Source organism: Tursiops truncatus, chromosome 6 (genome assembly GCF_011762595.2).
Source record: "Tursiops truncatus isolate mTurTru1 chromosome 6, mTurTru1.mat.Y, whole genome shotgun sequence".
Classification (NCBI taxonomy): Eukaryota; Metazoa; Chordata; class Mammalia; order Artiodactyla; family Delphinidae; genus Tursiops; species Tursiops truncatus.
The window spans coordinates 111,497,607-111,524,882 of NC_047039.1; the positions used below are offsets into that span (position 1 = coordinate 111,497,607).

At 51.0% G+C, this 27,276-nt stretch overlaps 1 protein-coding gene across 1 annotated transcript in view; it reads left to right on the forward strand.

Moving 5' to 3' along the window:
* CFAP77 (cilia and flagella associated protein 77) overlaps positions 1 to 27,276 on the forward strand; it is a 138,200-nt gene that overhangs the window by 87,625 nt on the left and 23,299 nt on the right. The window contains exons 5-6 of the mRNA XM_033858933.2: positions 22,560 to 22,665; positions 26,865 to 26,966. Of these exons, the coding sequence (XP_033714824.2) occupies positions 22,560 to 22,665; positions 26,865 to 26,966 (208 nt within the window). The remainder of the gene's footprint in view (positions 1 to 22,559; positions 22,666 to 26,864; positions 26,967 to 27,276) is intronic.

Sequence of the window (27,276 nt, forward strand, 5' to 3'; positions counted from 1 at the left end):
AGGCTGCGCGATGGCAGAGCCTGGATTTGTACCCTGGCTAGCTGGCCGGCTTTGAAGACCGAACCTCTAGGATCAGGTAGCTGGAAAGAGCTGGCACATTCCCACTCTGCCGTTTCACTGTCAAATCTCAGAATCCAAGTCAGGGAAGAATTTTAAGTTCTCATTACCAGCGTGTAAGACCATAACACAGATCTCAAAGCGTGCCGTGACCCCCGGTCCGTAAACAGATATGTCTGGGGGCCAGAAATGTAACTATTAAAGAAGGGCTTAATTATTGATACATTTAAATAAGTGTTTGCAAATGTTCACATGCCCTCGGCACATCTTAATTGTTACTGCTCCTAATAGGTCCAACATTGTCGAAGATGATGAGACAGGGACAGCGGGGGACGGGGGAGCTGGGCAGTAGCTGGCGCTCCTGGCAGATTCTGGGCGTCCAGGGCTCTACCTCCACGCTGCCTGGGAGCATCAGGCCACAAGCAGGGCAAGGATGATAGTAGGGGGATTCATCATTCAGTCAATGAGCAAACAGCTCCCTGCATGTCAGTATCTGACATGGGCCAGATGGAAGATGGGTAGACCCCGTTTTGAACTAATAACGGCAACTATTATTATTGTTATTATTACATGTCATCAGACATTGTGCCAAGCACCTCAGAAGCATCCTCTCCTTAAATAACTGAACAGCTCAGTGAGTACAACGCTTACGTCCCCATCTTACAGAAGAAGAGACAGAGGGTCAGAGAGGGGAAGTCATTTGCCCCTGGCTGCTCTATAGCGGGATGGGGATTAGTCTGGCCCAACCACCTGTGATGGTGACCTTGGCACTGAGCTGCCTTCCTAACAAACACAAGGATGGAGGTGACACAGGTAGAGATACTACCCAAATTATTCCTGCACTAGATGGGGGCTGAGACAGAACATATATGGTGAAGGCCATCCTGTCTGGATTTTTCTTAAAGCTTTAAACTTAACCTGAACGCATCAAAAGAGCCCAATTAACTTCCCTTTCTTTTTTTTTTTTTTTTGCGGTACGTGGGCCTCTCACTGTTGTGGCCTCTCCTGTTGCGGAGCACAGGCTCCGATGCGCAGGCTCAGCGGCCATGGCTCACGGGCCCAGCCGCTCCGTGGCACGTGGGATCCCCCCGGACCGGGGCACGAACCCGTGTCCCCTGTATCGGCAGGCGGACTCTCAACCACTGCGCCACCAGGGAAGCCCTGAACTTCCCTTTTGATATGTCGCTTCCCTTCACCTTCACCTACCTCCCGATGAACAAGCTCTTTGACGGGGCTTCCGGAACTTTCACTACACTGGATGCTCCAGGCCTGCTTCGGCTCAACCCCAGTATCCCTGGTGCCGACCATAGTGCCTTTGCTGAAAGAGGCCTCAGTAACTATCCGCTGCATGAATGCATGAGCAAATGGCCACGTTGAAGTCTGAATAGGAAGCCAGTAGCAACTCGGGTAGAACACTGAACTCATCCACCAATTAGCCTAGTCCAGACCCCCTCCAGTCCTGGTACTGAAAGCGTTCTGACCACGGGAAAATAAGAAACACAAGAAAGCTAGGGAACGCTGCCAGCCCACCCTCCCTACTGCTGCTCGCCCAGCTATCAGATGCATCATCAGCCTGACACTGACAAATGTGAAGGATGGAGGGAATTTTACAGGCTGTTAAAAAAATGTTTGCTGCCTGACAGGCTTTCTGAATCTCTCTGCCAAGCTGATTTATTTTACAAATTTACAAAGGGCCCATCAATCACTCTGGGTTATTTTGTTCCTCCTGGAGCCGACGGCCAAAATCCAAGCCACCCACCCAAACTCCTATAAAATAACAATACACCCCTTCCCAGACACCTGCCCCAGGTATCCAAGACAGTTTCTGAATGGGGAGACCAGTTCCGGGTGTATTGCTGGCCTGAAACTCAGCTGAGTGAAACCGGGCTGCCCACAAGGGGGAGCATGTGGGTCTCGCATAGACCCCTGGGCCTGCGTGCTGGCCTGCGAGGTACATCCTGCCAGGCAACCAGACGCCCAGCCCCACCGATCTGCTCCCCAGCGCTGACTGCAACTGTAGTTTAACAGTTCTCTGCTGCTTCACCGGGTACGCAGGTCCTGGAGGGCACGGACACTGTCAGTTTTGCCCACCGCTACATCATCAGAGCCTGGAACACAGTAGGCACTCAATAAATATTTGTTGGAGAAATGTGGTCCAGGGCCTTTTAAGGCTTTGAGACGTTATTGAAAGGGAAGAGAAAGTTGATCTGACACCCAGAGATGAGATGGAAAAGCCAGAGATTCCTGTGTCATTCAGCAGACTCTCCTGTGCTCCCCTAGGATTGACGTTATGAATCAGCCTTGCAGGGATGCTGCCTCAAAGACTGAAAGTGTTCCTTGGCCACATTAATAGAGGGTGGTAGCAAGTCCAGATGAGGGAGGTGACCTACCTATTCTATTCTGCCACTCCGGTCACACTTGTAGCATCATTTAAAAATGTGGGTCATCATAGATTCAGGGGAAGGCCCATAAGCAGGAGAGTGTCCAGAGGGGAGACATCAGGTTGGTGGGTGGGACAAGGGGAGGGAGATCACCGTGTACAAAGAACTTGGCAAGACATGAGGTTTTCCCTGCTGGATGAGAGAAGATGCAGACGGTTCTCAACTCTCTGAGGCCCTGCTATGAGGACAGTGGAGGAGCTTTGCTCTCAGAGGCTTCAGAAAACAAAACAAGGACCAGCGTATGTGTGTTTGGGGGGCAGTCCCAGTGGCTAACGTTTGCAGAGCCCTCACTAAGCGGCCGATGGATGTAACGCTGAGCACTTTGGACGCATCATCTCATTAAATCCTCACGATTTTGCCAAGTAGGGATGGTTACCCCCGTTTTATAGATGGAGAAACTGAGGCTCAGAGACTCACTTGTCCAAGACCACACGGCCAGTCAGTGGCTGCAGCAGGATTTGAGCCACGTTTCCTTCCAGAGCCGGTGTCCCTATCCATAGCCTGCGCTCTTCCAGGAGGCAGAGGCAGGATGCCTGGAGCGGAGGGGAGTCCTCACAGCAGGATGGCATCTGTGAACAGCAGCCGCTCACTGGGGGCCGGCTTTCCACAGAATAACTCAGTTAACCCTCGCCAAAGCCCGGCACCTCCATTCAGCCACTAGGAGCTGAGGCATGGAGAGAGAGGTCGTGTCCCTTAGCGGGTGCCGAGTGGAAGCGTGTTTACTCCAGGACAGGAAAAGATTCTTGCAGGAGGTGGAGGTGTTGGCTGGCACATTACAGCCGGCTGGGGCCTGGGACACCCCACAATGGACCTGACAGGGGACAGGGGTTCCTCCGCCTCAGAGCCAGCCTTCCATGGGCCTGACCTGGACGGAGTTCTGTTACGAGGGGCCCAGGCGGGCAGGTGTAGCTGAGGAAGGTGGTGATCTGAGGGCGCTACCCTCTCCCTCCTACCTTCCTGGAAGCCCAGCCTCTCAGGGCCCCTGCCCGACTGCCTGCTGCACCCCCTCGCATCTCCCCAAACTCCTGCAAGGCAGCTTTGTTGCCAGAGCCCCGGAAGGAGGCATTTTTCATGCTTTGCCTTTTTCCTTCTCGCCTCTCCTGCGGCCCAGACAGAGATTTATTCCCAGCCCGAGGCTCGTGGCATTTGGAGCAGAGAGGAGCTGATGGGCCCATAATGGATAGGGCCGCCGCTCCCCCGGGGCCTGTCCCGCCCGAACCCCATCCATCAGGAGCAGCTCAGTGCCAGGGTCAGCGCTAACGAGGCCGGGCCACTCCCCCTCGGGGCCTCCCCGGTTGCATCTCACAGGCTCTGGCTCCCGCCTTTGATTTTTCCAGAGCTGGGCTCACCCTCTTATGTCTGTGGGCGACGCATGGGGAGGGGGCGTGGTGCCCGGCCCGGCTGAGGGCCCCTTGTCCTCACTTCCGCAGCTTCCAGCCTCGACACAATTAGAGGGGTTGCTGGGGTGCAGCTGGTCTGCCCCTCCCGTGACACGGTGTCCCCGTGACACGGTGTCCCCGTGACGCAGGCATGGAGAAGCTGGCACTGCGGGGAGCCAGCAGCACCCCTGGGGCCGCGTGAAGAGCCAGGCCTCGAGCCCAGCACATCATTCCTGTCCTTGCAGGAGCTGCAAACCAAAGAATTCATAGGACGTGCGGGTCGTGCTGAGGACCAGTTCAGGGCCTGGCTCGGTCCTGTCCCCTTTGGAAACCACACGGAAGCAGCCAGCTAAAAAGCCAGCCGAAATCCCCGGTGCCCTGCACTAATTCTGATGAACAGTAATACCAGCGTCTGTTTCTCCAGCTCCTATGGGCCCAGACACAGCCTCTCACGTGACCCTCGGAGCGACACTTTAGGTAGCGACTTTCTTCTTTCCTTGGACGCGCCGCACAGCTTGCAGGATCTTAGTTCCCCGACCAGGGATCGAACCCGGGCCCTGACAGTGAGCACACCAGGTCCTAACCACTGGACCTCCGGGGAATTCCCAGGTAGTGACTCTCTTATCCCCATTTTACAGCTGGGGAAACCGAGGCCCAGACATGCTTGCCCACGATCACGTGGCCAGAAGGTGGTTATGCTGGGGTTTGATCTCAAAGGCCACATCGTTACCTCCATCCTATGCTGTGCGTTCATTTAGTGCCCACCCGTGCTGGGCATTACGCTGGGTGTTTGGGATACAGAGAGGAAGTAAGACACAAAATAAAGCAGGCCACAAAGGGGTAAATAGCACCACAGTCGGTGTACGTCATATCCCGGTGGGCAGACGAGGGTGGGACAGAGGCCCGGGGAGACCGTGGGTCACACCTGGTTTTGCTCACTGCTGTCTCCAGTACATGGAATGTAGGAGGTGCTCGATAAATGCTTGTTGACTGACTGCATAAGAAAGAATAGACAGCTTGATCACGATCCGTCCCCGATGTTGGGAACGGCCAGTATTCTAAGGCTGAAGAGCACCAGTGTCTGAGCACAGAATTACCAGGCGCTGAGCTCCAGCTATCGTTATTCCCGGGCTTCTGTAACAAATGACCACAAACGTGGTGGCTTCTAACAGCAGAAATTTATTCTCTATAACGTGGAGCCCAGAAGTCCAAAATCGAGGTGTCACAGGGCCATACCCCCTCCAACGGCTTTAGAGTAGAATCCTTCCTCACCTCTTCCAGCTTCTGGTGGCCCCCGGGGTTCCTTGGCCTGTGGTCACATCACACCGTTCTCCGCCTCGTGGTCATGTGGCCTCCTTCTCTGTGTGTCTGTGTCTTCTTCTCTTTTGTCTCAAATAGAGACACTTGTCATTGAAGTTAGGCTTCACCCAAGGAATGCAGGATGATCTGATCTCAAGGTCCTTAACTTAATGACCTCTGCAAAGACTCCTTTTCCAAGTAAGTTCACACTCCTGGGTTCTGGGGCTTAGAACCAGGACCTATCTTTTGGGGGGCGTTCATCCACCACTCACCCCACTACAGTCACCAAAGCGTCTTAACAGAAAGTCCTGCATTCTAGATACTGGCTTTTGAGAAAACCACCTTTAGCATTATTATTTATAATGGCTGCCCCTGGAGTCTTGTTACACATTACGTTTCTATGAAAAATATAAAAGTGCTTTGTAATCAGTGAAGAATTGTGATCAGCCGGAATGTGATGGGCGTAAATGCTTTCCTGAGAAGCAGATGTTTCTGCCAACCCTTTCTTTTGTGTTTATGAGGAACCTCTCCAAAAAAAAAAAAAAAAGAAAAAGAAAAGTTCAGAAGCTACATGACTAACCGCCACGAACCCGCCACTCAAAGTTCACAAATGTCCCCACTCGGCCATTTCTGCTTCTGACCCTTTTATTATTATTATTATTAAAGAAATAAAATGTAGCAAACACAGGTTGAAGCCCCTTCTCACCTCTCCCTAACCCCACACCCTTCCCTCTGTTCCCTAAGGACCATCCGAAGGTTGGAACGGGCATGCTTTCCACCCACATGTTCACATTTTTGCTCTACCCTGAGACGTCCTTAAATAATGCATATTATTTAGTGTGGTTTCATACCATTTAAGTCACTTTGTGTGGTGGCTTGCTTTTTCACTCTGCATGTTTGCAAAAGTCACTGGGTCCGCTGTCCGAATCACCCGCCTTGGGGACATCCATCTCCCATCACCGAACACCCACCTTGCTTCTCGTTTCCCCCATGATGACGAGGCGCCCGGCACACCTCACACACGTGTGCGGGGTTCCTTGGGGTCATGGTCCACACGCAGAGTTTCCGGGCTCAAGAGGGACCTCCTCAGTTTATGCTGGTGCCCGATGGACCTGGATCTTTCTCCCAACGCTCTTGCTACCACCCTCATACGCCCTGGCGGGGATGCCCCATCTGGTACTCACCTGTTTCCCCAGATGCCAGGACCCCCCTGCACACAGATTCCCAAGGGGTCTGGAGGATAGTTCCTCCTGAGTCACATCCATTCAGCTCAGTGGAGCCTTTTCTCTCCAGAGGGGCTCAAGTCACAGCCCGCTGTGCTGGGAGCAGGGCATGCACCAGGCAGGTGCAGGGAGAGCCCCCAAGTTTCGGGCTCAGGCACTCGAGGTTGGGAGAAGCTCCCTGGAAGCCCGTCCAGCCCCACTGCCCATCCTGTCTCTCTCCACTGGGCGCCAGTGCGGGGACTGCTAATTGAATTCACCCTTGTGAAAAATGTTAACAAATTGCAAATGACCTCTTAGACAAATTTAGAAGTCAGGAGTGCGCTAACTAAGCCTCCCTCCTCTGTCATTAGCTTTTATGTTGGATCCACAAACAATTAAAAAATAACCACCAGCCCAGAGGTCCTCTCCTCTAATTAGCTCTAAGAGTCCTGCCAGGGAGAGCGGCTGCACCTCAATTACTGTCCCTTCCTCCAGGCTAGTTAGAAAAGACAAGCTCTCAGGCCAAGGGGGGACAATTAAGAAAAAGGCGGTGGGGGTGAGAGAGGACGAAGGGGGGGTGGTGGCTGCAAGGGTCCCTAGGGACCAGAGCTGATGGTCAGCCCACTCCATAAAGAGGTGCTGGTGGCCGCCAGGCTGGAGGGGCCTCTGCAAGGAAGAGGCTCAGAGCTGTAACCCCCAAAGGGTGCCAGGGACCACGTGGCCAGGATCCCCTAGGGGGCGGCGCATGCACCCTCAGAACAGGGCAGATGCCTGGAACCCAGCCCAGGCCTGGCGAGTCAGACGGTCTGATAGTGGGACCCAGGCAGCTCTACTTTCAATAAGGTTTCTGGGTGATTCTTATTCACCCACAAGATTGAGAATCTCTGGCCTCAACAGGATGAGGGGAGGAGAGACAGTATGAACTGCAACTTCCGATCTGGGCTGAGGCCTGTGTCTTCTGGCTCTAGGGCAGGACTTCCGTGGGTCCTGGGCACTCTTTCCTTCATGAGCCCTTTCCTCCATAAAAAAAAATAATAATTTAAAATATTTTATGGCTGTGCTGGTATAAAGATGAATATAATCCAGGCTGGATTAATTTTTTTTTTCTGATTTTAAAAGGAATTAGAGCATTTTCATGGGTCCCTAGGAGGGTCCTGGGGCCCAGGCACAAGCCTCCTGGGCCCAATGGGCAAGTGACCTCTAGTTTTCCCCTTCAGGCCTTATCACCCCTTCCCTCCTCCAAGGGAGTCTCCTCTCTTCTCCCACCCCTCCCCGCCCCTCCCAACGCCCCCTTTCTGGGGGGAGCATAGATGAAGGCCGAGAGCAGACGAACACCTGGCCTTGAAGCCTGAAGACTCCAGACTCAACATAGCGCTCTCCTTCTCCTGTGTTGACCTTGAGCTCATACATACCGTCTCCGTGGGCCTCCATTTCTCCATCTGTAGTGGGACCAATACTATCTCCTGCTATGTCAGAAAAAAATGGTCAGTAGGGAGTTCTTTGAGGCTTTGGGAAGGAAGAGAGATACCAAGCATTTTGTTATTTAAGTGCTGTGGAGCTGGGGTTACACCATCACATGTCTGCAGAGGCCTGGCAGGTCAAAGGGCGAAGCCAGCCCTGTGTGAGGCAATAGGGAGCAGTGGGGACTGCATCAAACTCAAGGTTGAAGGGTGGCAGCTCCAGCCAGTTATTGACAGTTGGGAATGCGGGCCCAGTGTTACCAGATGATCTAAGGCCTCATTAAGGAAAGCCAGCCACTGGGATTTTTATGTGAGTTCTTCTGATTTAAAAATGTATATATTGTGTACAAGAATTTTTAAATGCTACAGACCAAACTAAGCATGTCTTCTACTTGCAACCCCATTAGTGCAGTATTGCCAGATATGGACCCTGAGCAAGTTATTTTGTCTCATTGAACTCTTTATCAGTAGTTCAATAGCAATGTCAGTTGTTCTTTATCAATCAGTTTCTTTATCAATAAGATGGGGGATGACATAATAATAGTTCCTCTCTGGTAGAGTTATTTTAAGGATGAAAACAAAGCGTCCCAGGCCCATGGGTGCAGAGTAGGAGGGAGGTAGGTGAGGTTAGGAAGCATCCTTGAGGTGCCGGAGCTGTTTTGTCTCTTGACTGTGGTGGTGGGTCTTCAGACCTACACGTGGGATGAAATTGCATAAAAGCAAATACACCAGTGAGTATGAGTCACTTCGGTGGCATCTAAAAATGGGTGGATTATTCAATATCAATATCCTGGCTTTGATTTTGTTCTTTAGTCTTACCAGATGTCACCACTGGGGGAAACGGGGTAAGGGGTACACGGGGGTCTCTCTGTATTTCTTTTTTTCCCCCCCTCCCTCTCTCTGTATTATTCCTTACAACTGCATGTGAATCTCCAGTGACCTCAATAAAAATTTCAATTGCAAAAAGAAAGAAGGAAATAAGTCTTTGGTAGCCTGTGGGCAATGTTAGCCACAATCACTTATTACTAGAAACAGTGGTGCTAATTTAGGCACAAGCAAAGTTTTTTTTTTTTTTTTTGCGGTACGTGGGCCTCTCACTGTTGTGGCCTCTCTCATTGCGGAGCACAGGCTCCGCACGTGCAGGCTCAGCGGCCATGGCTCACGGGCCCAGCCGCTCCGCGGCATGTGGGATCTTCCCGGACCGGGGCATGAACCCGTGTCCCCTGCATGGGCAGGCGGACTCTCAACCACTGCGCCACCAGGGAAGCCCTAGGCACAAGCAAAGTGCTCGGTCACGGTCACTCAGGTTACCTGCCCACAGATGGGCCTGTTCGGGAAGCCTCAGGTGGAGCGGAGAAGGGAGGCTCCTGGAGCCCTGGGGCTCACTGCTCGGTGCCGTCTGAGCACGCGTCTGACTTGGAGAAACACCTCCAGCAGATGGGAGAGAAGCTGGGTCTCCTTAGATGGTGCCACTGTCGGGTGTCCCTTGTGGGTTGGGTTCTGCTTTAGGGCAGCCCAGAGAAGCCCAGCCCTCCAGCCTCTCCCCTCCTCCAAAACCAGACCCCGCAACAGTCTACGGCGTGTTCTGAACTTCACACCCAGCCGAGGACGTGCGGCCCGTCCCGGAGGCCACCATCCACTCCTGAGTCCTCAAGGCTGTGCTGGCGTTGGGACCAGGGCCTCTTCCACCCCCCGGGAGCAGCAGACCGCTGGCACATTAGAGATGGATTTTAATTTTATTTTAACAAAATAGCTGTCTCCACTGGAAGAAGCATCAAGCGCCAAGTAAGGACCCGTCTTGAGCGGAATCACGTTGAACAGACCTCGGTGCTGTCATTGATTTTCCAGGAAGAAAAAAATTGCCTCTGGCTACTAAACCGAATTAGTAGTCACTGATGACCAATTATTTTAGCCCGCTGTGAACGGAGAGCCGCACTAAAATCCGGTTTGTCAGACCCAAGGCTCCCTTCTCAAACACCTTTCAACAAATGTGTACCTAATGTCCCTCAGAAGCTTCCTCCAGCTTCCTCTCTTCCGCCAAGTTCTCCAGCTCCACAAAGTTTTAATGAGCAGCCAAGATGAAGGTGGGTTTGCCATGAAAGGGGCCCCTCTAATCCACAGAGCCCTCCTTGGCAGAGAGGAACCGATTCTGCAAATCAGAGCTGTCAGCCCTCGCCGCCCCCTGCACGCGCAAAGTGTCAGCCTAATGTTTGCAAATGATAATTTCCATTTCCCTTGCTTGTCCCCAGCTACCTTCATCGGAGATCAACCCCTGGTCTGGGGTTATCAATCACGAAGCAGCAGAAGATGGATTGGATGGAACTAATTTGAAGTTTCTTGCAGGCCAACCCCGAGTAGGAGCCGTTCGCATTTCATTTTATTCCCCATTTTCCGCTCTATCAGACTGAGGTTTTTTTTTTTTTTTTTTTTTTTTTGCGGTACGCGGGCCCCTCACTGTTGTGGCCTCTCCCGTTGCGGAGCACAGGCTCCGGACACGCAGGTTCAGCGGCCATGGCTCACGGGCCTAGCCGCTCCGTGGCACGTGGGATCTTCCCGGACCGGGGCACGAACCCGTGTCCCCTGCATGGGCAGGCGGACTCTCAACCACTGCGCCACCAGGGAAGCCCTCAGACTGAGTTCTGACACGGTTTCGTTGTCAGTGGGAACATGAGGGCGGTGAAGAACTTTTCCGACAGGTTCCTGCCGAGTTATCAGCAAATAATTTGTCGAAGCCCTCGGCGGTGGCCTCGCCAGCCCAGGTCACTCAGAGCTGCCGTGGGGGGTCACTGAGTGCACAGCCTAACTGTCGGGACCTGGCATCTTTAGAGCCGGGGAAGCTGGATGGGGACCCTGGCTCTGTCGCCTGGCCCGCTCCATGATCCGTGAGCAAACTGCGGGCCAGGTGCTTGATTTCTCTGCGTCGTCAGTTTCCACATCTGAAGGCAGAGTTGTTCACCCTCACTTTCAAGGTTATGGAAGCATCAGGGAGATGGCAGTCGGAGTGCTGCCAGCGGGCTTGGTGTAGTAAGTGCTCATTTAAACATTGGGAGGCATTTTTGAATGGCTCTTATTCTCCAATGGCCCTCAGGCGGGTCTAGGGCTGTGAGGCGTGGTGACCGCTAGGCCTGATTCCCATCTTTGTTCACGCCCCACCTTCTGACTGGGTTCCCCTTGCTTCATTTCTCAGCTCAGTCCCCTTCTGCTCATCCCCAAAGACCCATCAAAAGGCTCAGAGGGGACTTTGTTTGTTCCACGCCTTTGCTCAATTCACTGGCTCTCTCCTCTGAGTTCCAATGGCCGCGTCTACACTGACAATTAGCCCTCTGCTCTGCAGGGGGGCAGGGCTGCAGGATGGATATGCTCAAGGGCTTCCCAGGCAAATGCAATATGTCACCCACGGGCTGTGTGGTCTTGGGCAAGACAGTGAACTTTTCTGGGCCTCAGATTTTTCATCTGTGAAAAGAGGGTATTAGTATCTGTCTCTAGGTTAGTGTCCTAAGGATACAAGTAGCAGGAAGAAGTGTGAGCTGTGATGATTATCGGTGTTTCTGCTGCGTGCCCTGTGACCCCAGGGTGCAGACAGCACGTCCCCATGAGCATGTCCCCACACCTCATAAAACCTGGCCCATCACAGCAAGCTGGTTATTGCTCCTGGGTGGGCCAGATGGATGGACGGACAGATGAGTAAGTGAGCACAGAGTTGAGATCCCATTCACAAGATGTGTAGCTCATCTGCTGTGTCTTTCCTCCCTCTGGAATGGCCTTGTATCCTCACATCCTGTTCCCTTCCTTTCCACTAATTTACGCTACCACCCCAGCAACAGTTCCAAAGTGTGGCCGTCATCACGCCCTCCCTCCTCCCTCGCTCAGAAACCATCCATGGCTCCCTAGTACCTTCGTGAAGACCTTCCTCTGTGATGACTCCTGCCTGGGCTATTTTGACCTCAATCTGTCTCCTTAGTTCTTTTTTTTAAAAAACGACTTTACTGAGGTATAATTTATAGATAATGAAATGGTCCATGTAAAAAAAATTTTTTCATAAATGTATTTATTTTATTTATTTATTTTTGGCTGCATTGGGTCTTCGTTGCTGTGCGTGGGCTTTCTCTAGTTGCAGCCAGCAGGGGCTACTCTTCGTCGCGGTGCGCGGGCTTCTCATTGCGGTGGCTTCTCTTGTTGCAGAGCACAGGCTCCAGGCACATGGGCTTCAGTAGTTGTGGCGTCTGGGCTCAGTAGTTGTGGCGCACGGGCTTAGTTTTTCCACGGCATGTGGGATGTTCCCACACTAGGGCTCGAACCTGTGTCCCCTGAATTGGCAGGCGGATTCTTAACCACTGAGCCACCAGGGAAGTCCCGGTCCATGTAAAATTTGATGAGTCTTGACAAATTTATACACCTGGGTATCCATTGAAGAACTCCTGTCTAGCCTTCTTCTCTGCTGCACAACTCCTCTAATTCATCTTTGGGAAGGGGCCACTGCCCCTGCATCACCTGTCCTGACTGTGCCCTCTGTTTCCGGGGGGGTGGGTTGGGGGGTGAGGAATTGCCACTGTTGCCCCTTTCAGGATCCAGGATCCTCTCTGACACACCTGCTTCAATAACTGAGCCCCCATGATGGAGAGAGGAATCAGGGGTCCATGGCTTGGCCTCAGTGCCTGGACCTTTCTGCAGGACTCAGGGCCACCCCTGTCCCATCACTGGGCTCCGCAAGGAAAAGCTCGTTTCTGCCAAAGACCCCCTCTTGGGCATTGCAGTTGAGGAGGCCAGTGTCCTCAGGAAAGGGGTCTTTAAAGGTTTCCGGGGCCACTCAGCATTTTTGCAAAGTGCAGACTGTCTAAGCCGGGCTGCACAGTGAACAGTCCAGCCACAATCCCTGTCTCATGGAGCTCAGAGCCTAATGGGAAAGGCAGACACTGAATTGATCAGTTGATCACTGTAAATATTAAAAAAAAATACCTTCCCAAGTGTAGTCGACAGAGCTAAGGGAGGTCTCTGGGCGGGACCACGACAGAGCTAAGGGAGGTCTCTGGGCGGGACCACGAGATGGGGAGGGGGCTTCTCCTTTAGGCCAACACCCGAAGTATGGGACGGAGTGACCGGGGAAGGTGAAGGAGCTCCCGGGAGGACACGGGTGCAAAGACGGCACCCCAAGGCCAGGGCCTTTGAAAACTGTGCTGGCACCCCAGGGGCAAGGAGAAGCCACCAGTGGGCGTTGAGGAAGACAGCATCGGATTGGCACCGTTGAAAAAGCCTCAGTTCCTATGTGGAGAGGAGGGTCTGGTGAGGGAGGACAGTGTCTGGGAAGGTCTGGGGTCCTACATGAGAGTAGCCAGGCCCCCGGGTTTGGCCTCTGTCTGAGTTGGTTAGCTGGCAGCCCCTTGAGCCCTTTTGGAAATGGATTCACATTCCTTTGGCCGCAGATAGCGTAGCCTGAGGGGTGGGGGGGCGTCCAGGCTGGGCCACTGAGTGTGCTGTGTGACCCTGGGCCAGCCATTTGACCTCTCTGGGCTTCGGCCTCCCCACTCCCACTTTTCCCATCTAATTTAGCGAGGATAAATAATTCAGATCTTCTGATTGGACCCCCTCCAGCTCCTCCAAAGAAAGCTGCAGGTTGGACGGCTGTAATTGTGACCGCAGGGGCTTTCGTCCTGTGGCAAAACTCATTCATTTTAGGCTGGAAAAAATACCTTTTTTTTATTATAAAGAACTACGTTTTCTTGAAAAAAAAAAAAAAAAAACCCAAACGATAAAAAACCTTGGACATGTGTTAAGGTAGCAGCAAAAAATAGTTGTAGAAGAAAACAAGAAAAATGGTTCCTAAAAGTGCACGGGTCTTTAGGACCCCCGAAGGGTTGAGTATACAGAAAACGCTGAAATTCCCCGGCTTGGGCCAGTGGGGCCTAGAAGGCCTGGCCGCCCTCGGCTGCTTGTGGTGAAAAGGACGAAAAACAAAGAGCCCGGCCAGTTCTGGTGTGAGGTCAGCAGAGCTGTGCATGGTGGGGTGGCACGGGGATGGAGGCAGTGAGCTGGCATCCTGACACTGATTCAGACCCAGATCCGTCACCGCCATCACTGACTGTGGCCCTGGCCGAGTCATGTGACCTCTCAGGTGTAGGTTTCTTGTTTTGCTCTCTTTGCTGCGAAAGAGTCCCATAAAACCAGTAAGTAGACTGGAGGGGGAGGGGCCCCTCACCCCACCTACCATGTCTGCCCCCTTCCCCCAGCACCGTCCTCTGAGGGCTTCCTTCCAGTCATTTTTCCATCCTTCACACCTGTGTCGATGCCCTCACACGGGCGTGGCTGTTTCTCCCCACCTTCTTCTTTTCATACTTGACCTACGTCTTGAAGATGTTTCTGGGTTATTACGCATATGGCCGCTTCATTCTTTCTGGTAGCTATGTAATTTCCTGATAAATGGGAGCAAGTGGGAGGGGCGGGGGAATCAGGAACATGAGTGTCCTGGCCTTGTTCAAACCTGCTCTGAGGCTCGACTGCTTTCCCAGCCCCTTTCCCGGGTGAAGTCTCAGGCATCCATGGCTTCCCTGCTCACTTCCAGTTACAAAAGGCCATCCGTGTGCACTAGTTAATATGTCCCGTCTAGTGTAATCAACAAAAGTTGCAGCTTCACCGGGGGGACAGTTTCTTTCCTTCCTGCTTTGGGAGCTCAGTGGTAAGGGGCAGGGGGTGAGCTGCTCTCTGGGGTCCTTCCCTCAGCTCCCACACTCCTCGGCTGGAGGGTGGGTGGAGGGCGTTACGATAGGTCCTTCTGGTATTAGTACATTGCCCAATGTGATCTGGTAATATTTCACTTAGTATTTTTTCATTTGCTCTTCTTTTTTTTTTTTTTATAAATTTATTTTTATTTTTGGCTGCATTGGGTCTTTGTTGCTGCACGCAGGCTTTCTCTAGTTGCGGTGAGCGGGGGCTACTCTTTGATGTGGTGCACGGGCTTCTCATTGCGGTGGCTTCTCTTGTTGCAGAGCACGGGCTCTAGGTGTGCGGGCTTCAGTAGTTGTGGCACACAGGCTCGGTAATTGTGGCGCATGGGCTCGGTAGTTGTGGCACACGGGCTTAGTTGCTCCACGGCATGTGGGATCTTCCCAGACCAGGGCTCGAACCCATGTCTCCTGCATTGGCAGGCAGATTCTTAACCACTGCACCACCAGGGAAGGCCTTCATTTGCTCTTCTAAGTGAGACTGACCAAGACATTCTCCTTGTCTCAGTTTGGGATCATAACATGATGTGGCAAGATTCTTTTTCTTTTTTTTTTTTAACTTTTTTTTTTTTTTTTTTTTAATTAATTTATTAGTATTGGCTGCATTAGGTCTTCGTTGCTGCATGTGGGCTTTCTCTAGTTGTGGCGAGCAGTGGCTACTCTTCGTTGTGGTGCACGGGCTTCTCATTGTGGTGTCTTCTCTTGTTGCGGAGCACGTGCTCTAGGCGCGTGGGCTTCAGTAGTTGTGGCGCATAGGCTTAGTTGCTCTGCGGCATGTGGGATCTTCCCAGCCCGGGGCACGAACCCGTGTCCCCTGCATCGGCAGGCAGACTCTCAGCCACTGCGCCACCAGGGAAGCCCTTTTTTAACTTTTTATTTTGTATTGGAGTGTAGTTGATTAACAATGTTGTGATAGTTTCAGGTGTGCAGCAAAGTGATTCAATTATACATGTAACTATTCTTTTTCAAATCCTTTTCTCATTTCGGTTGTTACATAATATTGAGCAGAGTTCCCTGTGCTATACAGTAGGTCCTCGTTGGTTATCTATTTTAAGTGGGAAGCTTTTTTATAAAAAGTTCTGGAAAGTCCTGGAATACTGTTCTCAGCAAGGTTGGGAGGGTGCATGTGTGAACATACCCGGGCCTGGTACCCGTGGCTCTATGAACATTTTCTATAAGCACTTCAGTCAACTTTGATCGTTTATATTTTCCTGGACAAATCACCCATTTTGTTTTGGTTTCACATTATTCGCACAAAGTTATACCTCATATTCTCTTATGATTAAAAGAAACATCTTACCTGCTCTCAAGGGCAGCTCCACGTTCCGTGGCACCAGGAGCGTATTCAAGTTTGGGGGTTCCCTTTAAGAAAAACAAGTTCAAAATCATGCATACAAATTTAGGCATAAAACGGAATACTTAAGTAGAATGAGAAAAGAAATCAGAACAAATTAAAATTTTAAATTAGCTGACAAATATCGTAAACCACAAAATCCAGAAAAATAACACATTTTAAAAGGATTAATTGCCTGTCACACCCCGTATTCATTTTTTCCCTACATTTTTTGGCTCCATACTCTTTGATCACCTCTTTGTATGACAGTAATTTTGTAATATTTTTTCCATAAAGTAGAAAGACAGTTTAGGCTTTCCTCTAGCATGCTTGATTGCATTTTGAAAAAATATTTTACTTTGAAATGATTACAGATTCCCAGGAAGTTGTAAAAATAGTACAGAGTGATCCCGTTGACTCTTTACCCGTTGTCCCCAAGGATAAAATCTTACATCATTATAGTGCCGTATCAAAACTGAAAGACGGATGTTGGTACAATACACAGACTGCATTCAGCTTTCACCAAAGGCCCCCACCCCCACCCCATACACTCACATAGTGACCCTTCTCCCGAATCCCTGGAACATTCCAAGCATGGTATATACATGGAATCATACAGTATGTGACCTTGTGAAACTGGTCTTTTTCACTCAGCATAATGGCCTTGACATCATCCAAGTCTTTGCTGTATCCATCGTCCATTCCTTTTTACTATTGAGTAGTATTCAATAGTATGCATGGACCACAGTTTAACTACTCACACATTGAAAGACATTTTGGCTGTTCCCACTTCGGAAATATTACAAATATTCCAGCTACGAACATTGGTGTATAGGTGTCTGTGTAGACGTAAGTTCCCATGTCTCTGGAATAAATGCCCAGGAGTGCAATTGCTGGGCCCATATGGTAGGTGTATGTTTGGTTTTCTAGGAAACCAGACAAACCATTTTCCAGAGGAGCTATACCATTTTACACTCCCACCAGCCATGTATAAGAGGTTTAGTTTCTCTGGATCCTTGCTCTGGCACTGTCACTATGTATTTCTTATTTTAGCTGTGCTAAGAGGTGTGTAGTGACATGACAGGACGCTCTTAATTTTCATTTCTCCAATGGCTAGGGATGTTGACTATTTTTTCATGTACTTATTTGCCACCCATATACCTTCTCTGATGAAATGTCTCTTCATGTTTTGCCTCTTTTCTAATACAATTGTTTGTGTTTATTTCTTTTACTGTTGAATTTTGAACGTTCTTTACATAGTCTAGATTTGCCAGATACATGGTTTGCAAATATTTCCTCCTAGTCATGGTTTATCTTTTCATCTTCTCAAGAGACTCTTTCACAGAGCAAGAGTCCTTAATTTAGAGGAAGTTCAATTTATCTTTTTTTTTCCTCTCCTGGATCCTGCTTTTGGTGTCAAGTCTAGGAACTCATCACCTAGCCTAGCCCTAGGTCTCAAAGATTTTCTCCTATGTTTTCTTCTAAAAGTTTCACAGTTTTACATTTAAATCTATGCTCCATTTTGAGTTAATTCTTGTATAAAGTACGAGACTTGGGTCAAGAGGTTCTTGTTTGTTTTTGGTTTTGTCCATGACGTCCAATTGTTCCAGCACCATTTGTTGAAAAGGCTATCCTTCCTCTCCACTGGATTACAATTTCCGTCAATTTACTCTCTTAAATTTCTTACAACTCATATACAGCCTGATTTATAATACCCTGAATTATGAAATGTATGTTTCCTAAAATTTTGCCTAATCTTTCTTTCTCTGGCTCCTTCCCTCCTTCTCTTCCCCTTGGTTTCAACAAAGCATAATTACTGAGAGCAGCGCCATGTCAGTCCACATCCCACAGAAACCATGCCTGCTGGCATTGGTATTCAATGACCAAGACCAGTTATAAACCCATGACAAATGAACAAGAGAGCTTCTGCTTATGAGGGTACCTGGCAAGGGCCGTCTGAGGATGGACGGGTCAGGGAAAAGCCCTCTGAGGAGGTGACCAAACAGCGGAGACCTGAAGGCAAAGGAGATGCTGAGTGTCAGGGAGGAGTCTGGGGAGGGAAGGACTTTGCCGGCCGTAGCCCGGCATCTGGGTTGAGTCTAAGAAATGGGAGGCTGTCAAGGGCATTTTAAGCAAGCGATGCTGTGATACACTTTACGTCCTGGGTTTTCCCCATGTCAGCCAATCCTCTCCACCTTTTTATCTGATTTAATGAGCCTGGGCAGAAATGGGCAAAACCCGCTGGACCTCCGTCAGCCAGTCAGGGCTTAGGCTATTGTAACTTACAAGGTTTGTCAGCTCTTCTGCTCTGAGCGCCCCCCCCCCCCCGACCCCGCCCACCTCTTCCCAGTAATAAGAACCGCTGGCTGGAGCAGGACACAAAGATGGTCAGCGAGGCTGCAGGAGGGCTGCGAGGGTGGGTTCGCGGCGATGTGGGCAGTGGGGGCTGCTGGGAAAATAGCTTTTCTGTTGTGAATGGCCTCTTGGGGTAGATCTTGCAAGATTACGCATCTCGTGTCATTAGAAAGCATGGCTATAAATTAGGCTGCTCAGAAGCATGGGGTGTGTAATAATTAAGTAATAAAAGTCACCACAGGGGTAAGGGAACAGGAAAACAAAGAGCCACTGTTTGTAGATGCACTGCAGGCTGCCCTGTTAAGAGACCTCTGAGCTCAAGTGGCATTTCAAAGCCACTGACGCTCCACTCAAGCGGAGTCCCGGGTCAGTCTAGTCCCAAAGAGGTCCCCATGGAAGGGAGGTGAACCGTCCTGGGCGCGCACACAGGGCGGGAGAATGGGAGGGGGCTGGGAGGAGGATGTTTAGGGTCCAGTCCAGCTCTTTGTGGCTGGCTCTGGAGCCACAAAATCCAACACTTGGACCGGCCCAGCAGGCAGTGGAGGACAATAGGGAAGGGAGAGGACTTGGGCTAAATGACACTTGATACTCAGCTCAAGCCAATTGTTGCCATGTAGGAATGCAGACCCACTTGGCCAGAACGTATACATCTTCAAGACAATTTGGAAAGCTGGGTTCCTTTAATGGAAAATTTCCCAGTTTTTAAGTGTTGACAACAATTTCAAAGACTTTAAAGACCACCGTGAAGACTGTATAAAACACAAAGCCAGAAGCCCCAGGTTTGCAGTCTCGGGTCCTTACTGTACGTGAGCTTTGAGAGTAGCCTCACTGCTCAGTCCCTCCATTTCCTCATTCCCTCGTCTGTGAAATAAGGTCACAGGGGAAGAACAGAGGCTCTGAACTTTTCCGGGGGCATTTGCACCTTGGAAAATGTGATGAAAGCTGTGGGCCCTCTCCGCAGACATGGTGTCTATACACTCCTGTTCAGAGATGGTGGTCTGCGACTCCGTGGGACTTCCGGGGGGTAAGAGCCCCAGGCCTGGATGATTGATGAGGCCTTAAGCCCCGAAGGGTGGGTCCTGGGCACAGCCTCTCCAGACGCCCCAGACCCATCAAACCAGAACATGCCTCAAACAAGATCCCCCCCCCGCCCCCGTGATCCACGCTCACGTGACGGTCTGCAAAACGCTGCTGGAAGGCTCCTTCTGCTGTAAAAGACCCAGTGATGTCTGGTTTCGGGAACTTCTCTGGACAGCACGCGTCGGCACCGCAGTTTCTCTTGGTGTTTCCCAAAGTGTGGGCTGAGGAACCGCCATGTGTTCATTTCCTGGGGCCGCCGTAACAAATGACCACAGACCTGGCGGCTTCAAACAACAGAAATGTATTTTCCTTGCATCTGTCTGTTCTGGAAACCAGAAGTTTGCAGCTGAGGTGTTGGCAGGGCGGTGCTCCCTCCAGAGGCTCTAATGGAGAGTCTTGCCTGGACTCTTCCAACTTGCGGAGGCCCCAGACGTTCTCTGGCTTTTCTCTGCCTCTGTCTTCACCTCACCCTCTCCTCTTCCCTGTATCTCCGATTCTGTGTATATTTTATGAGGACACTTGTCATTGGATTGAAGGCCTACCCCCCAAAGCGATTTACATACTGTTAATCCCATCTCGACATCCTTAACTTGACTACATCTGCAAAAGCCCCTTTTCCAAATAAAGTCATACTCACAGGTTCCGGAAGTTAAAATGGAAACATTTGGGAGGGCACCATTCAACCCACTCACCCTGTATCAGAACTACTTCCTATATTTGCTAAAAATGTTCTTTCTTGGGCCTCACCCCCCAGGCTTCCTGGATCAGAACCTCTGGGGAGGGGGCCCCAGTGATTTTTATGCATTGAAATGTGAGACCCTCTGGTACAGAAATATGAGGAGGCAGTCAGCTTGGACCTGAGCTGAGTGATGGAGAAGGTGATAAAGACCATTTGTGAGGGAGGGTGGGAGGGAGGGAGACGCAAGAGGGAAGAGATATGGGAGCATATGTATATGTATAACTGATTCACTTTGTTATAAAGCAGAAACTAACACACCATTGTAAAGCAATTATACTCCAATAAAGATGTTAAAAAAAAAAAGACCATTTGTGATCACAAGGAAGATGAGAAAGAAGTGAGCGGGGAAAACAATGAGCTTCATTCCCTGGATTTTTCCTCTTTGTCTTTTTACTTCTTATTACGAAAAATTTCAAACATGCACAAAAGTGTAGCAAATAGGGTAATACACATCCATGATCAACCCTCATCACACAGCTTCCACCACTCTCAATTTATTCTGTCACTCTTGTTTCATTTTTTTACTTTGTTATTTTATTTTACTGTGCTCTATATTTTGCTGGAGGTTTTTGTTTGTTTGTTTGTTCGTTTGCGGTACGCGGGCCTCTCACTGTCATGGCCTCTCCCGCTGCGGAGCACAGGCTCCGGACGCACAGACTCAGCGGCCATGGCTCACGGGCCCAGCCACTCTGCGGTATGTGGGATCCTCCCGGACCGGGTCACGAACCTGCGTCCCCTGCATCGGCAGGCAGACTCTCAACCACTGCGCCACCAGGGAAGCCCCTTGCTGGAGGTTTGTTTAAAGCAAATTCTAAACTACACAGAATTTTACCCGCAAACCCTTCAGTAGGTATTTCTAACATTAAGACGTAAAGCAGCCACAATATCATTATCCCACTCCACACAATTAGCACTATTTCCTCACGGCTTCTGAAACTCAGCTAGTGTTCACTTTTCCCTCAAAAAGTACCTTCCTGGGCTTCCCTGGTGGCGCAGTGGTTGAGAGTCCGCCTGCCGATGCAGGGGATGTGGGTTCGTGCCCCGGTCCGGGAGGATCCCACGTGCCGCGGAGCGGCTGGGCCCGTGAGCCATGGCCGCTGAGCCTGCGCGTCCGCAGCCTGTGTTCCGCAACGGGAGAGGCCACGGCAGTGAGAGGCCCGCGTACAGAACAAAAAAATTAAAAATAAAAAAAAAAAAACCTCATTCCTATCTCTAATTACATGTTGACATGATAATATTTTGGATATATTGGGTTAATAAAATACCTTAGTAAAATTAATTCCACCTGTTTCTTTTTACTCTTTTTAGCATGGCTACTAGAAGAATTTTAGTTACATGGCGGCCCACATAATATTTCCATTTGACAGTGATGGTCTAGAAGTCTGATTACCTTTGGGCTCACTTTGGGGTTTGTTTCCGACAAAGTGTTTGGTGGGTGGTGCTACATACCTCCTATTAATCACTCCCAGCCCCACATCTGTCACTTCCAGTGATGGTAAGATTGATCTCTTGGGTAAATTTTATGTTATGTGTATTTACCACAATAAAAACAAATTGATCCTTTGGTCCAGCTGCTGTAGCCTGACACATCCATTGTAAAGTTCCCCATCAGCCTTCCGCCTGATCATTGATTATTACCTCAATCCATTATCATTAGGCGTTGCAAAGTAATGATTCTCTTTCCCCAGTTCTGTCCTACCTCCTGCATTTTATTAGCTTTGGTTCTTCTATTAAAGAACTTTTCCTCATCACCTATTAGGTTACCTTGAGAGGGTCTCACACACAGGGCTGCCCCACTGCTCTGGGACCTTAGGATGGGGATGATAAAAGTACCCACTTTACAGTGCTGTGAGGAGTGGGGCATGCAAAATGCTCTACACAGGGTAAGTTCTCCTTGGCTGGAGACCCTTGTCAAAGAGAACTAGAGCGGAGGCTAAAGGCAGTAAAGATGGATTTCATTCAGTACTATTGTAAAGGGGAAAGTGACCTCACTCAATTCTGAATACAACACAAGTGGGGATTTATAGCCAAGGAGAAGAGTGGATGGAAAATTACTATGAAGAGACTTCAAGGGTAGGGGGATTCTTACTAAACTGACTTAATAGGACTCTTGGTAAAGGCAGGCCAAGGTGATCAGATATCAAGGGCGGGGGGATTGACTTAGCAGGGTTCTTTGCTAAGGCGAACTCTTTATCTGGCCAAAGATAGATCCCAAGAACGAGCCCTGATCAAAAAGAGGGCTCTGAGAAGCCTGCCTAAAATCTGGTCAGGGAGAGAGTCTGTCACCATGTCAGGCCCAGCACTTGGTTGGTGGACAGTAAGTGTTTGTTGAACAACTCACACGAGGCACCGTTTCTTCCACGGTTGCAGAAGGGCCAGAGAGAAACTCTCACAGCCTTGGGAGAACACTTTGCCCTGTAGCCCTGATGGTCAGGTGGGCAGCCTCTGGGGAGGGGGGCCTTCACCGACCTCAAGCCCATCTGACTGCTTCCCCACAGGCCTTCCACCCCCTTCTTTGATCTGCTGCAGCATCGGTACCAGCAGCTATGGGTGCAGGAACAAAAGGCCAACCAGAAAGCCATCAAACTGGAGAAAAAGCAGAAGGTAAACGCAGTGCTCAGTCCAGAGTGGATGACTGATGGGGTGGGAGGGAAGAGAAGGGAGGGGCTGGGGGAGGCAAAGCCAGAGCTCAAAAGGATGCCACCTGTGCATGTCTATTGCTGGGGTGTGGGCAGGGCTGGGGAGTCAAGTTGCTTGTTGCTTTGCTGAAAGGGTCTCGGTGATGATCAGGTTCAACCCCGACTTAAGCCTCACCGGCATCACCAGTAAACTGGCCCTGTGTGCCTCTGGGGCAGGATCGGGACCCCATCTCCCGATTCCCGTCTGGGGACGGTCCCACCAAACTCCACGTGACCCCACACATCTGGAAACCAGATTGTCCACGAATCTGACCTGGCCCGGACAGAAATGTGCCCCGGTCTATCTATAAAGAAAAGGTTAGGAAGGCGAAGTCCAAAGAGAAAACCCACTTCTAGGAGGGTTCCGTAAAGACCGCGTTTTATGAAACGTTAGGATACATTTTGTTTCAAGTGGATGACTAAGCCCCATGCTAACCGCTCCACGTACATCACATACATCATCTTATTTGCGCTGGATACAAGCCTGTGAGCTGGGTGTCACCCTAGTTCCCAGGCATGGAAATCGAGGCCCAGAGTGGTGGTGGCCACACTGGGAAATTTGAGCTGCGGACAGAATGACACCCAAGCACCAGCAATTGTTAATGGTGTGCGCCTAGGTGAGATTTTTACCTGGAAAAACATCTTTAGCAGTGAATTTGCATTGTCACTTATATTTGAAGATACTAAACGTGGTACCCCCTTTAAAATAGTCTGAGAGGGCTTCCCCAGTGGCGCAGTGGTTAAGAATCCGCCTGCCAAGGCAGAGGACACGGGTTCGAGCCCTGGTCCGGGAAGATCCCACATGCCTCGGAGCAACTAAGCCCGTGCGCCACAACTACTGAGCCTGCGTTCTAGAGCCCCCGAGCCACAACTACTGAGCCCACGTACCACAACTACTGAAGCCCGTGCGCCTAGAACCCGTGCTCCGCAACAAGAGAAGCCACCGCATTGAGAAGCCCGCGCACCGCAACGAAGAGTAGCCCCCGCTCACCGCAACTAGAGAAAGCCCGCACACAACAGTGAAGACCCAACGCAGCCAAAAATAAATAAATAAATTTATTTTTAAAAGTTTAAAAAAATAAATAAAAATAAAATAGTCTGAGGTTCGGACTTTTGGAGCACTCAGGTTGGTCTCTTCTCCAGTAGATCCGGATCGATGACGGTAAAATCAGAATTGCTTTATGCTCACGTAGCACTATGTAGATTTCATTAGAAGCACAGCTTTAGTGTCTTTGGTTGTTGCAACGATCTCACCAACGCCGTCCCTCCTCCAGATTCCGTGCAGAGAACTGGATCCGGCACGCACCCTGTGTTCATGCCCTTTGCCCTCCCGGACACCCCGTGAGGTCCGAGTCTCATCTGAGCATTCAGTTTGTTTCATTTTCAGATGGAGGAACTCAGTCTCAGAGAGGTTAAGTGACTGGCCAAAGGTCCCAGCCAAGCCAGGACCCAGGTGTGTCCCGCCCCAAAGTCCAGGCTTTTCCTGGTGGTGAGGTCCCACTCTTGCTGATTACGGGAAAGCTTAGGATTCAGCAACAGTGCCTGTGATGTTCTAGGGACAAACTGGGGAGTGGAAAAGTCTTATCAGGGATCCCGGCACCCTTGGGACCGGCCAGGAAAGGCTGCTGGGTGGAGGGGCCCAGGGCTCCCCAGGCCCAGCCAGGAGCCAAGGCCCCTCCTGGCTGATGTCAGCGGTGGGTGGAGTCCGAGACAACCACTCCTTAAAGAGCAGAGCGTTGTAATAATACTTTAAAGCAGCCCATGACTAGTTTATTTGTTAATGGCTCCAGAAGGAGTCAGCTCACCATGGCAACGGCCAGTTTCCGAGGGAGCATTGCCGTTACACGCTGCTGCTTTCTAGCTCCGATCCGGAGTCCTGTTTTTAATTAGCAGCTATTTCACGACAGCTCAGAGTGTCACAGGTCCTCAGAATCCCGGGCCTCCAAAGACACGTCTTCTGAGTCTAGAGACAATCTCATAGCCAGTGCCCCTCAGTTTTCAGCAGAGCACCCCTTAAGCAGCCACTGTGGGCGGCTCCACCCCCAAGCACTGGTTGGGGACAGGTGCCAGCCTGGGGGGGTGTGAATTTGAGTGAGTCACTGCTTTGCTGGGGTCTCAGTGACCTCACTGGGCCAAAAAGGGGGTCAGATTAAATGGGGGCCTGCAGAGCTGGGCCCAGCACGTAGTGGGCACTCAGAAAATACTTGTGCAAACCATCCCCAGAGTTCTCTTCCTGTCCCAAGATTCTCTGTGGCTATCAAACGGCTACAAACACCCAGACCCACCGATGGCTGAGGGCCTGATGAACAATTCATTAGGGTTGATAAGACCTTTGATTTACGAGGTCAAACTGCCCCCATCCTGGGAGAAGCCTGTCTCTTCAGCATCTCAGGATGTCCTGGATTTTGGAAGATGATGACCCCAAATGAAATTCTTGGAAACAGCTTCCATTTAGTGAGTAATCATCTTGGACCAGACACCCCGCTCAAAGCTAACTCCACAAATCCTACAAGCACCTGTTCGTTAGGCATCGGTACCCGCATTTCCTGCAGAGGAAACTGAGGTTTGGAAAGGTGACAAGACTTGCCTTCATTCCTCCAGTTCCGAAGGCCAACAGCTCCTTCACCCCGGGCCGGGCAGCCTCTTGGCTTTGGTTCGAAGATGAAGCTTCAAAGCTGTTCTAGAAAGCGGAGGGGAGGGCTTGTAAGTTATCCACAGATGCGTTCAATAAAATTAATATAATTGATCAACAAAATCAATCAAGCAAAGGGGTTCGATGGGGTGGTGGCATCTTCAGTTAGGCTCAGGTCAGCTTTTATTTGTCGGGTGCACTGTGTGCCCTGCGTCCTCTCTCACACCCCCTTCTGCAGTGGCCCATCCTCTCTGGGTCACTTGGGCACCAGGGCATCGTCCAGCTCATCCGCTCTGGGTGTGAGGTTCCCCCTCTTCACACTGAGGCTGTAGTTAGAAACAAGAGGCCCGTGTTGACCAGTTAACTCCCCTAGGGGGGTTTGAATTTTGACAAGGATCACAGCCGTGCGCTAATAAGGCCTGACTGTGTATGGAATTCCCCCGGGGCACACATTGAAAATGCAGACTCCAGGGCCCCTCCCCCTCTGGTTCTAAGGTTGGAGGCCTGGGCCCCTCTGTTAGTCTGCTGGGGTGACCATAACAAAATACAATGGACTGGGTGGCTTCAACAACAGAAATCTTGGAGGCTGGAAGTCCCAGGTCAAGGGGCCAGCGGAGTCGGCTTCTCTGGAGGTTTCTCTCCTTGGCCTAAAGACGGCCACCTCCTCGCCATGTCCTCACATGGCCTTTCCTGTGTGGACAAGCCTGGTGTCTCTCCTCTTCTTAGAAGGACACCTGTCCTACTGGATCACAACCCCACCTGATGACCTCCCTGAACCTTAATCACCTCCTCAAAGGCCCATCTCCAAATACGGTCACAACTGGGGGTTAGGGCTCCGACATGTGAATTTGGAGGGGAACGCAATTCAGTCCACAGCAGACCGCATGAGCTACAGGACCCTAATTATGGGCCTGCCGGCCTCTGTTCGTGGGCACGGGGCGTGCAGCTAAAGAGGAGGAGGACCGCCTCTGTGCCTCTGAAATCCCACCCCCAGAGACCTCCGAGGCCCTGACCCAAGCCCCCAAATCCCTCCCCCCGAACAGGAGTCCTCCTTCCTCTTCCACGAGCAGACCATGCTGAGGACCTGCCCCACAGAATGGCAACAAGCATCGAGTCATTCATTCTTCATTCAGACACTGTGGCGTCCGTGGTAACCACCGGGGCTGTGTTAGCCACTGAGAAAATTACAAGGGTGTCTGGGACACACCCCTGCCCTCAAGGTGGCTGCATGTCAGAACCCAGAGAGTTCTAGGGCCGAAACTAAAACCAAAATAACACGCTCCCAGCGTCCCATGGTCCCACCCCCAAGTCCACTGTGGTCACAGGCAGGGCCAGGGGTGCAGGTGCACTGACATCAGACAGGGAGAAGGGCCAGAGCCAGGAGGAAAGTGACGCGTGGGTCTGCAGCACCAGGACTCCCAACTCCTCGTCGTGGCTCGGGCTTCTCCAGGGAGCCGGTAACCATCTTGCCTTGGCATTTCTCGGGCCTGCAGGTGATCCTTGGGAAACTGTATGAGACCCGGAGCAGTCAGCTGAGGAAGTACAAGCCGCCTGTGAAGCTGGACGCCCTCTGGCACGTGCCCCACTTCCAGAAGGTCAGTCTCGCCTCCACCTGCCCCTTCCTGCACCCGGGGGGGATGCCCCTCACCTTGACTGGTCTCTACCTGTCCTCTAGACCGTAGAGTTCTGTGGGCTTCTACCCATCGACTGGCATAACAACAACAACAATAATAATAATAGCAACAGCAATGACTAACATTTTGGAGCCCCTCCTAAGTGCCAGGCACTGAGCTCCACTTCATTGGCTCTTCCCACACGTGGAAGCGGGGAGCTGCTGCTATCACCCCCATTTCACAGCAGGAAATGTGGAGAACACTGGTGAGGGCAGCCTTGGGCTGAAGCTGG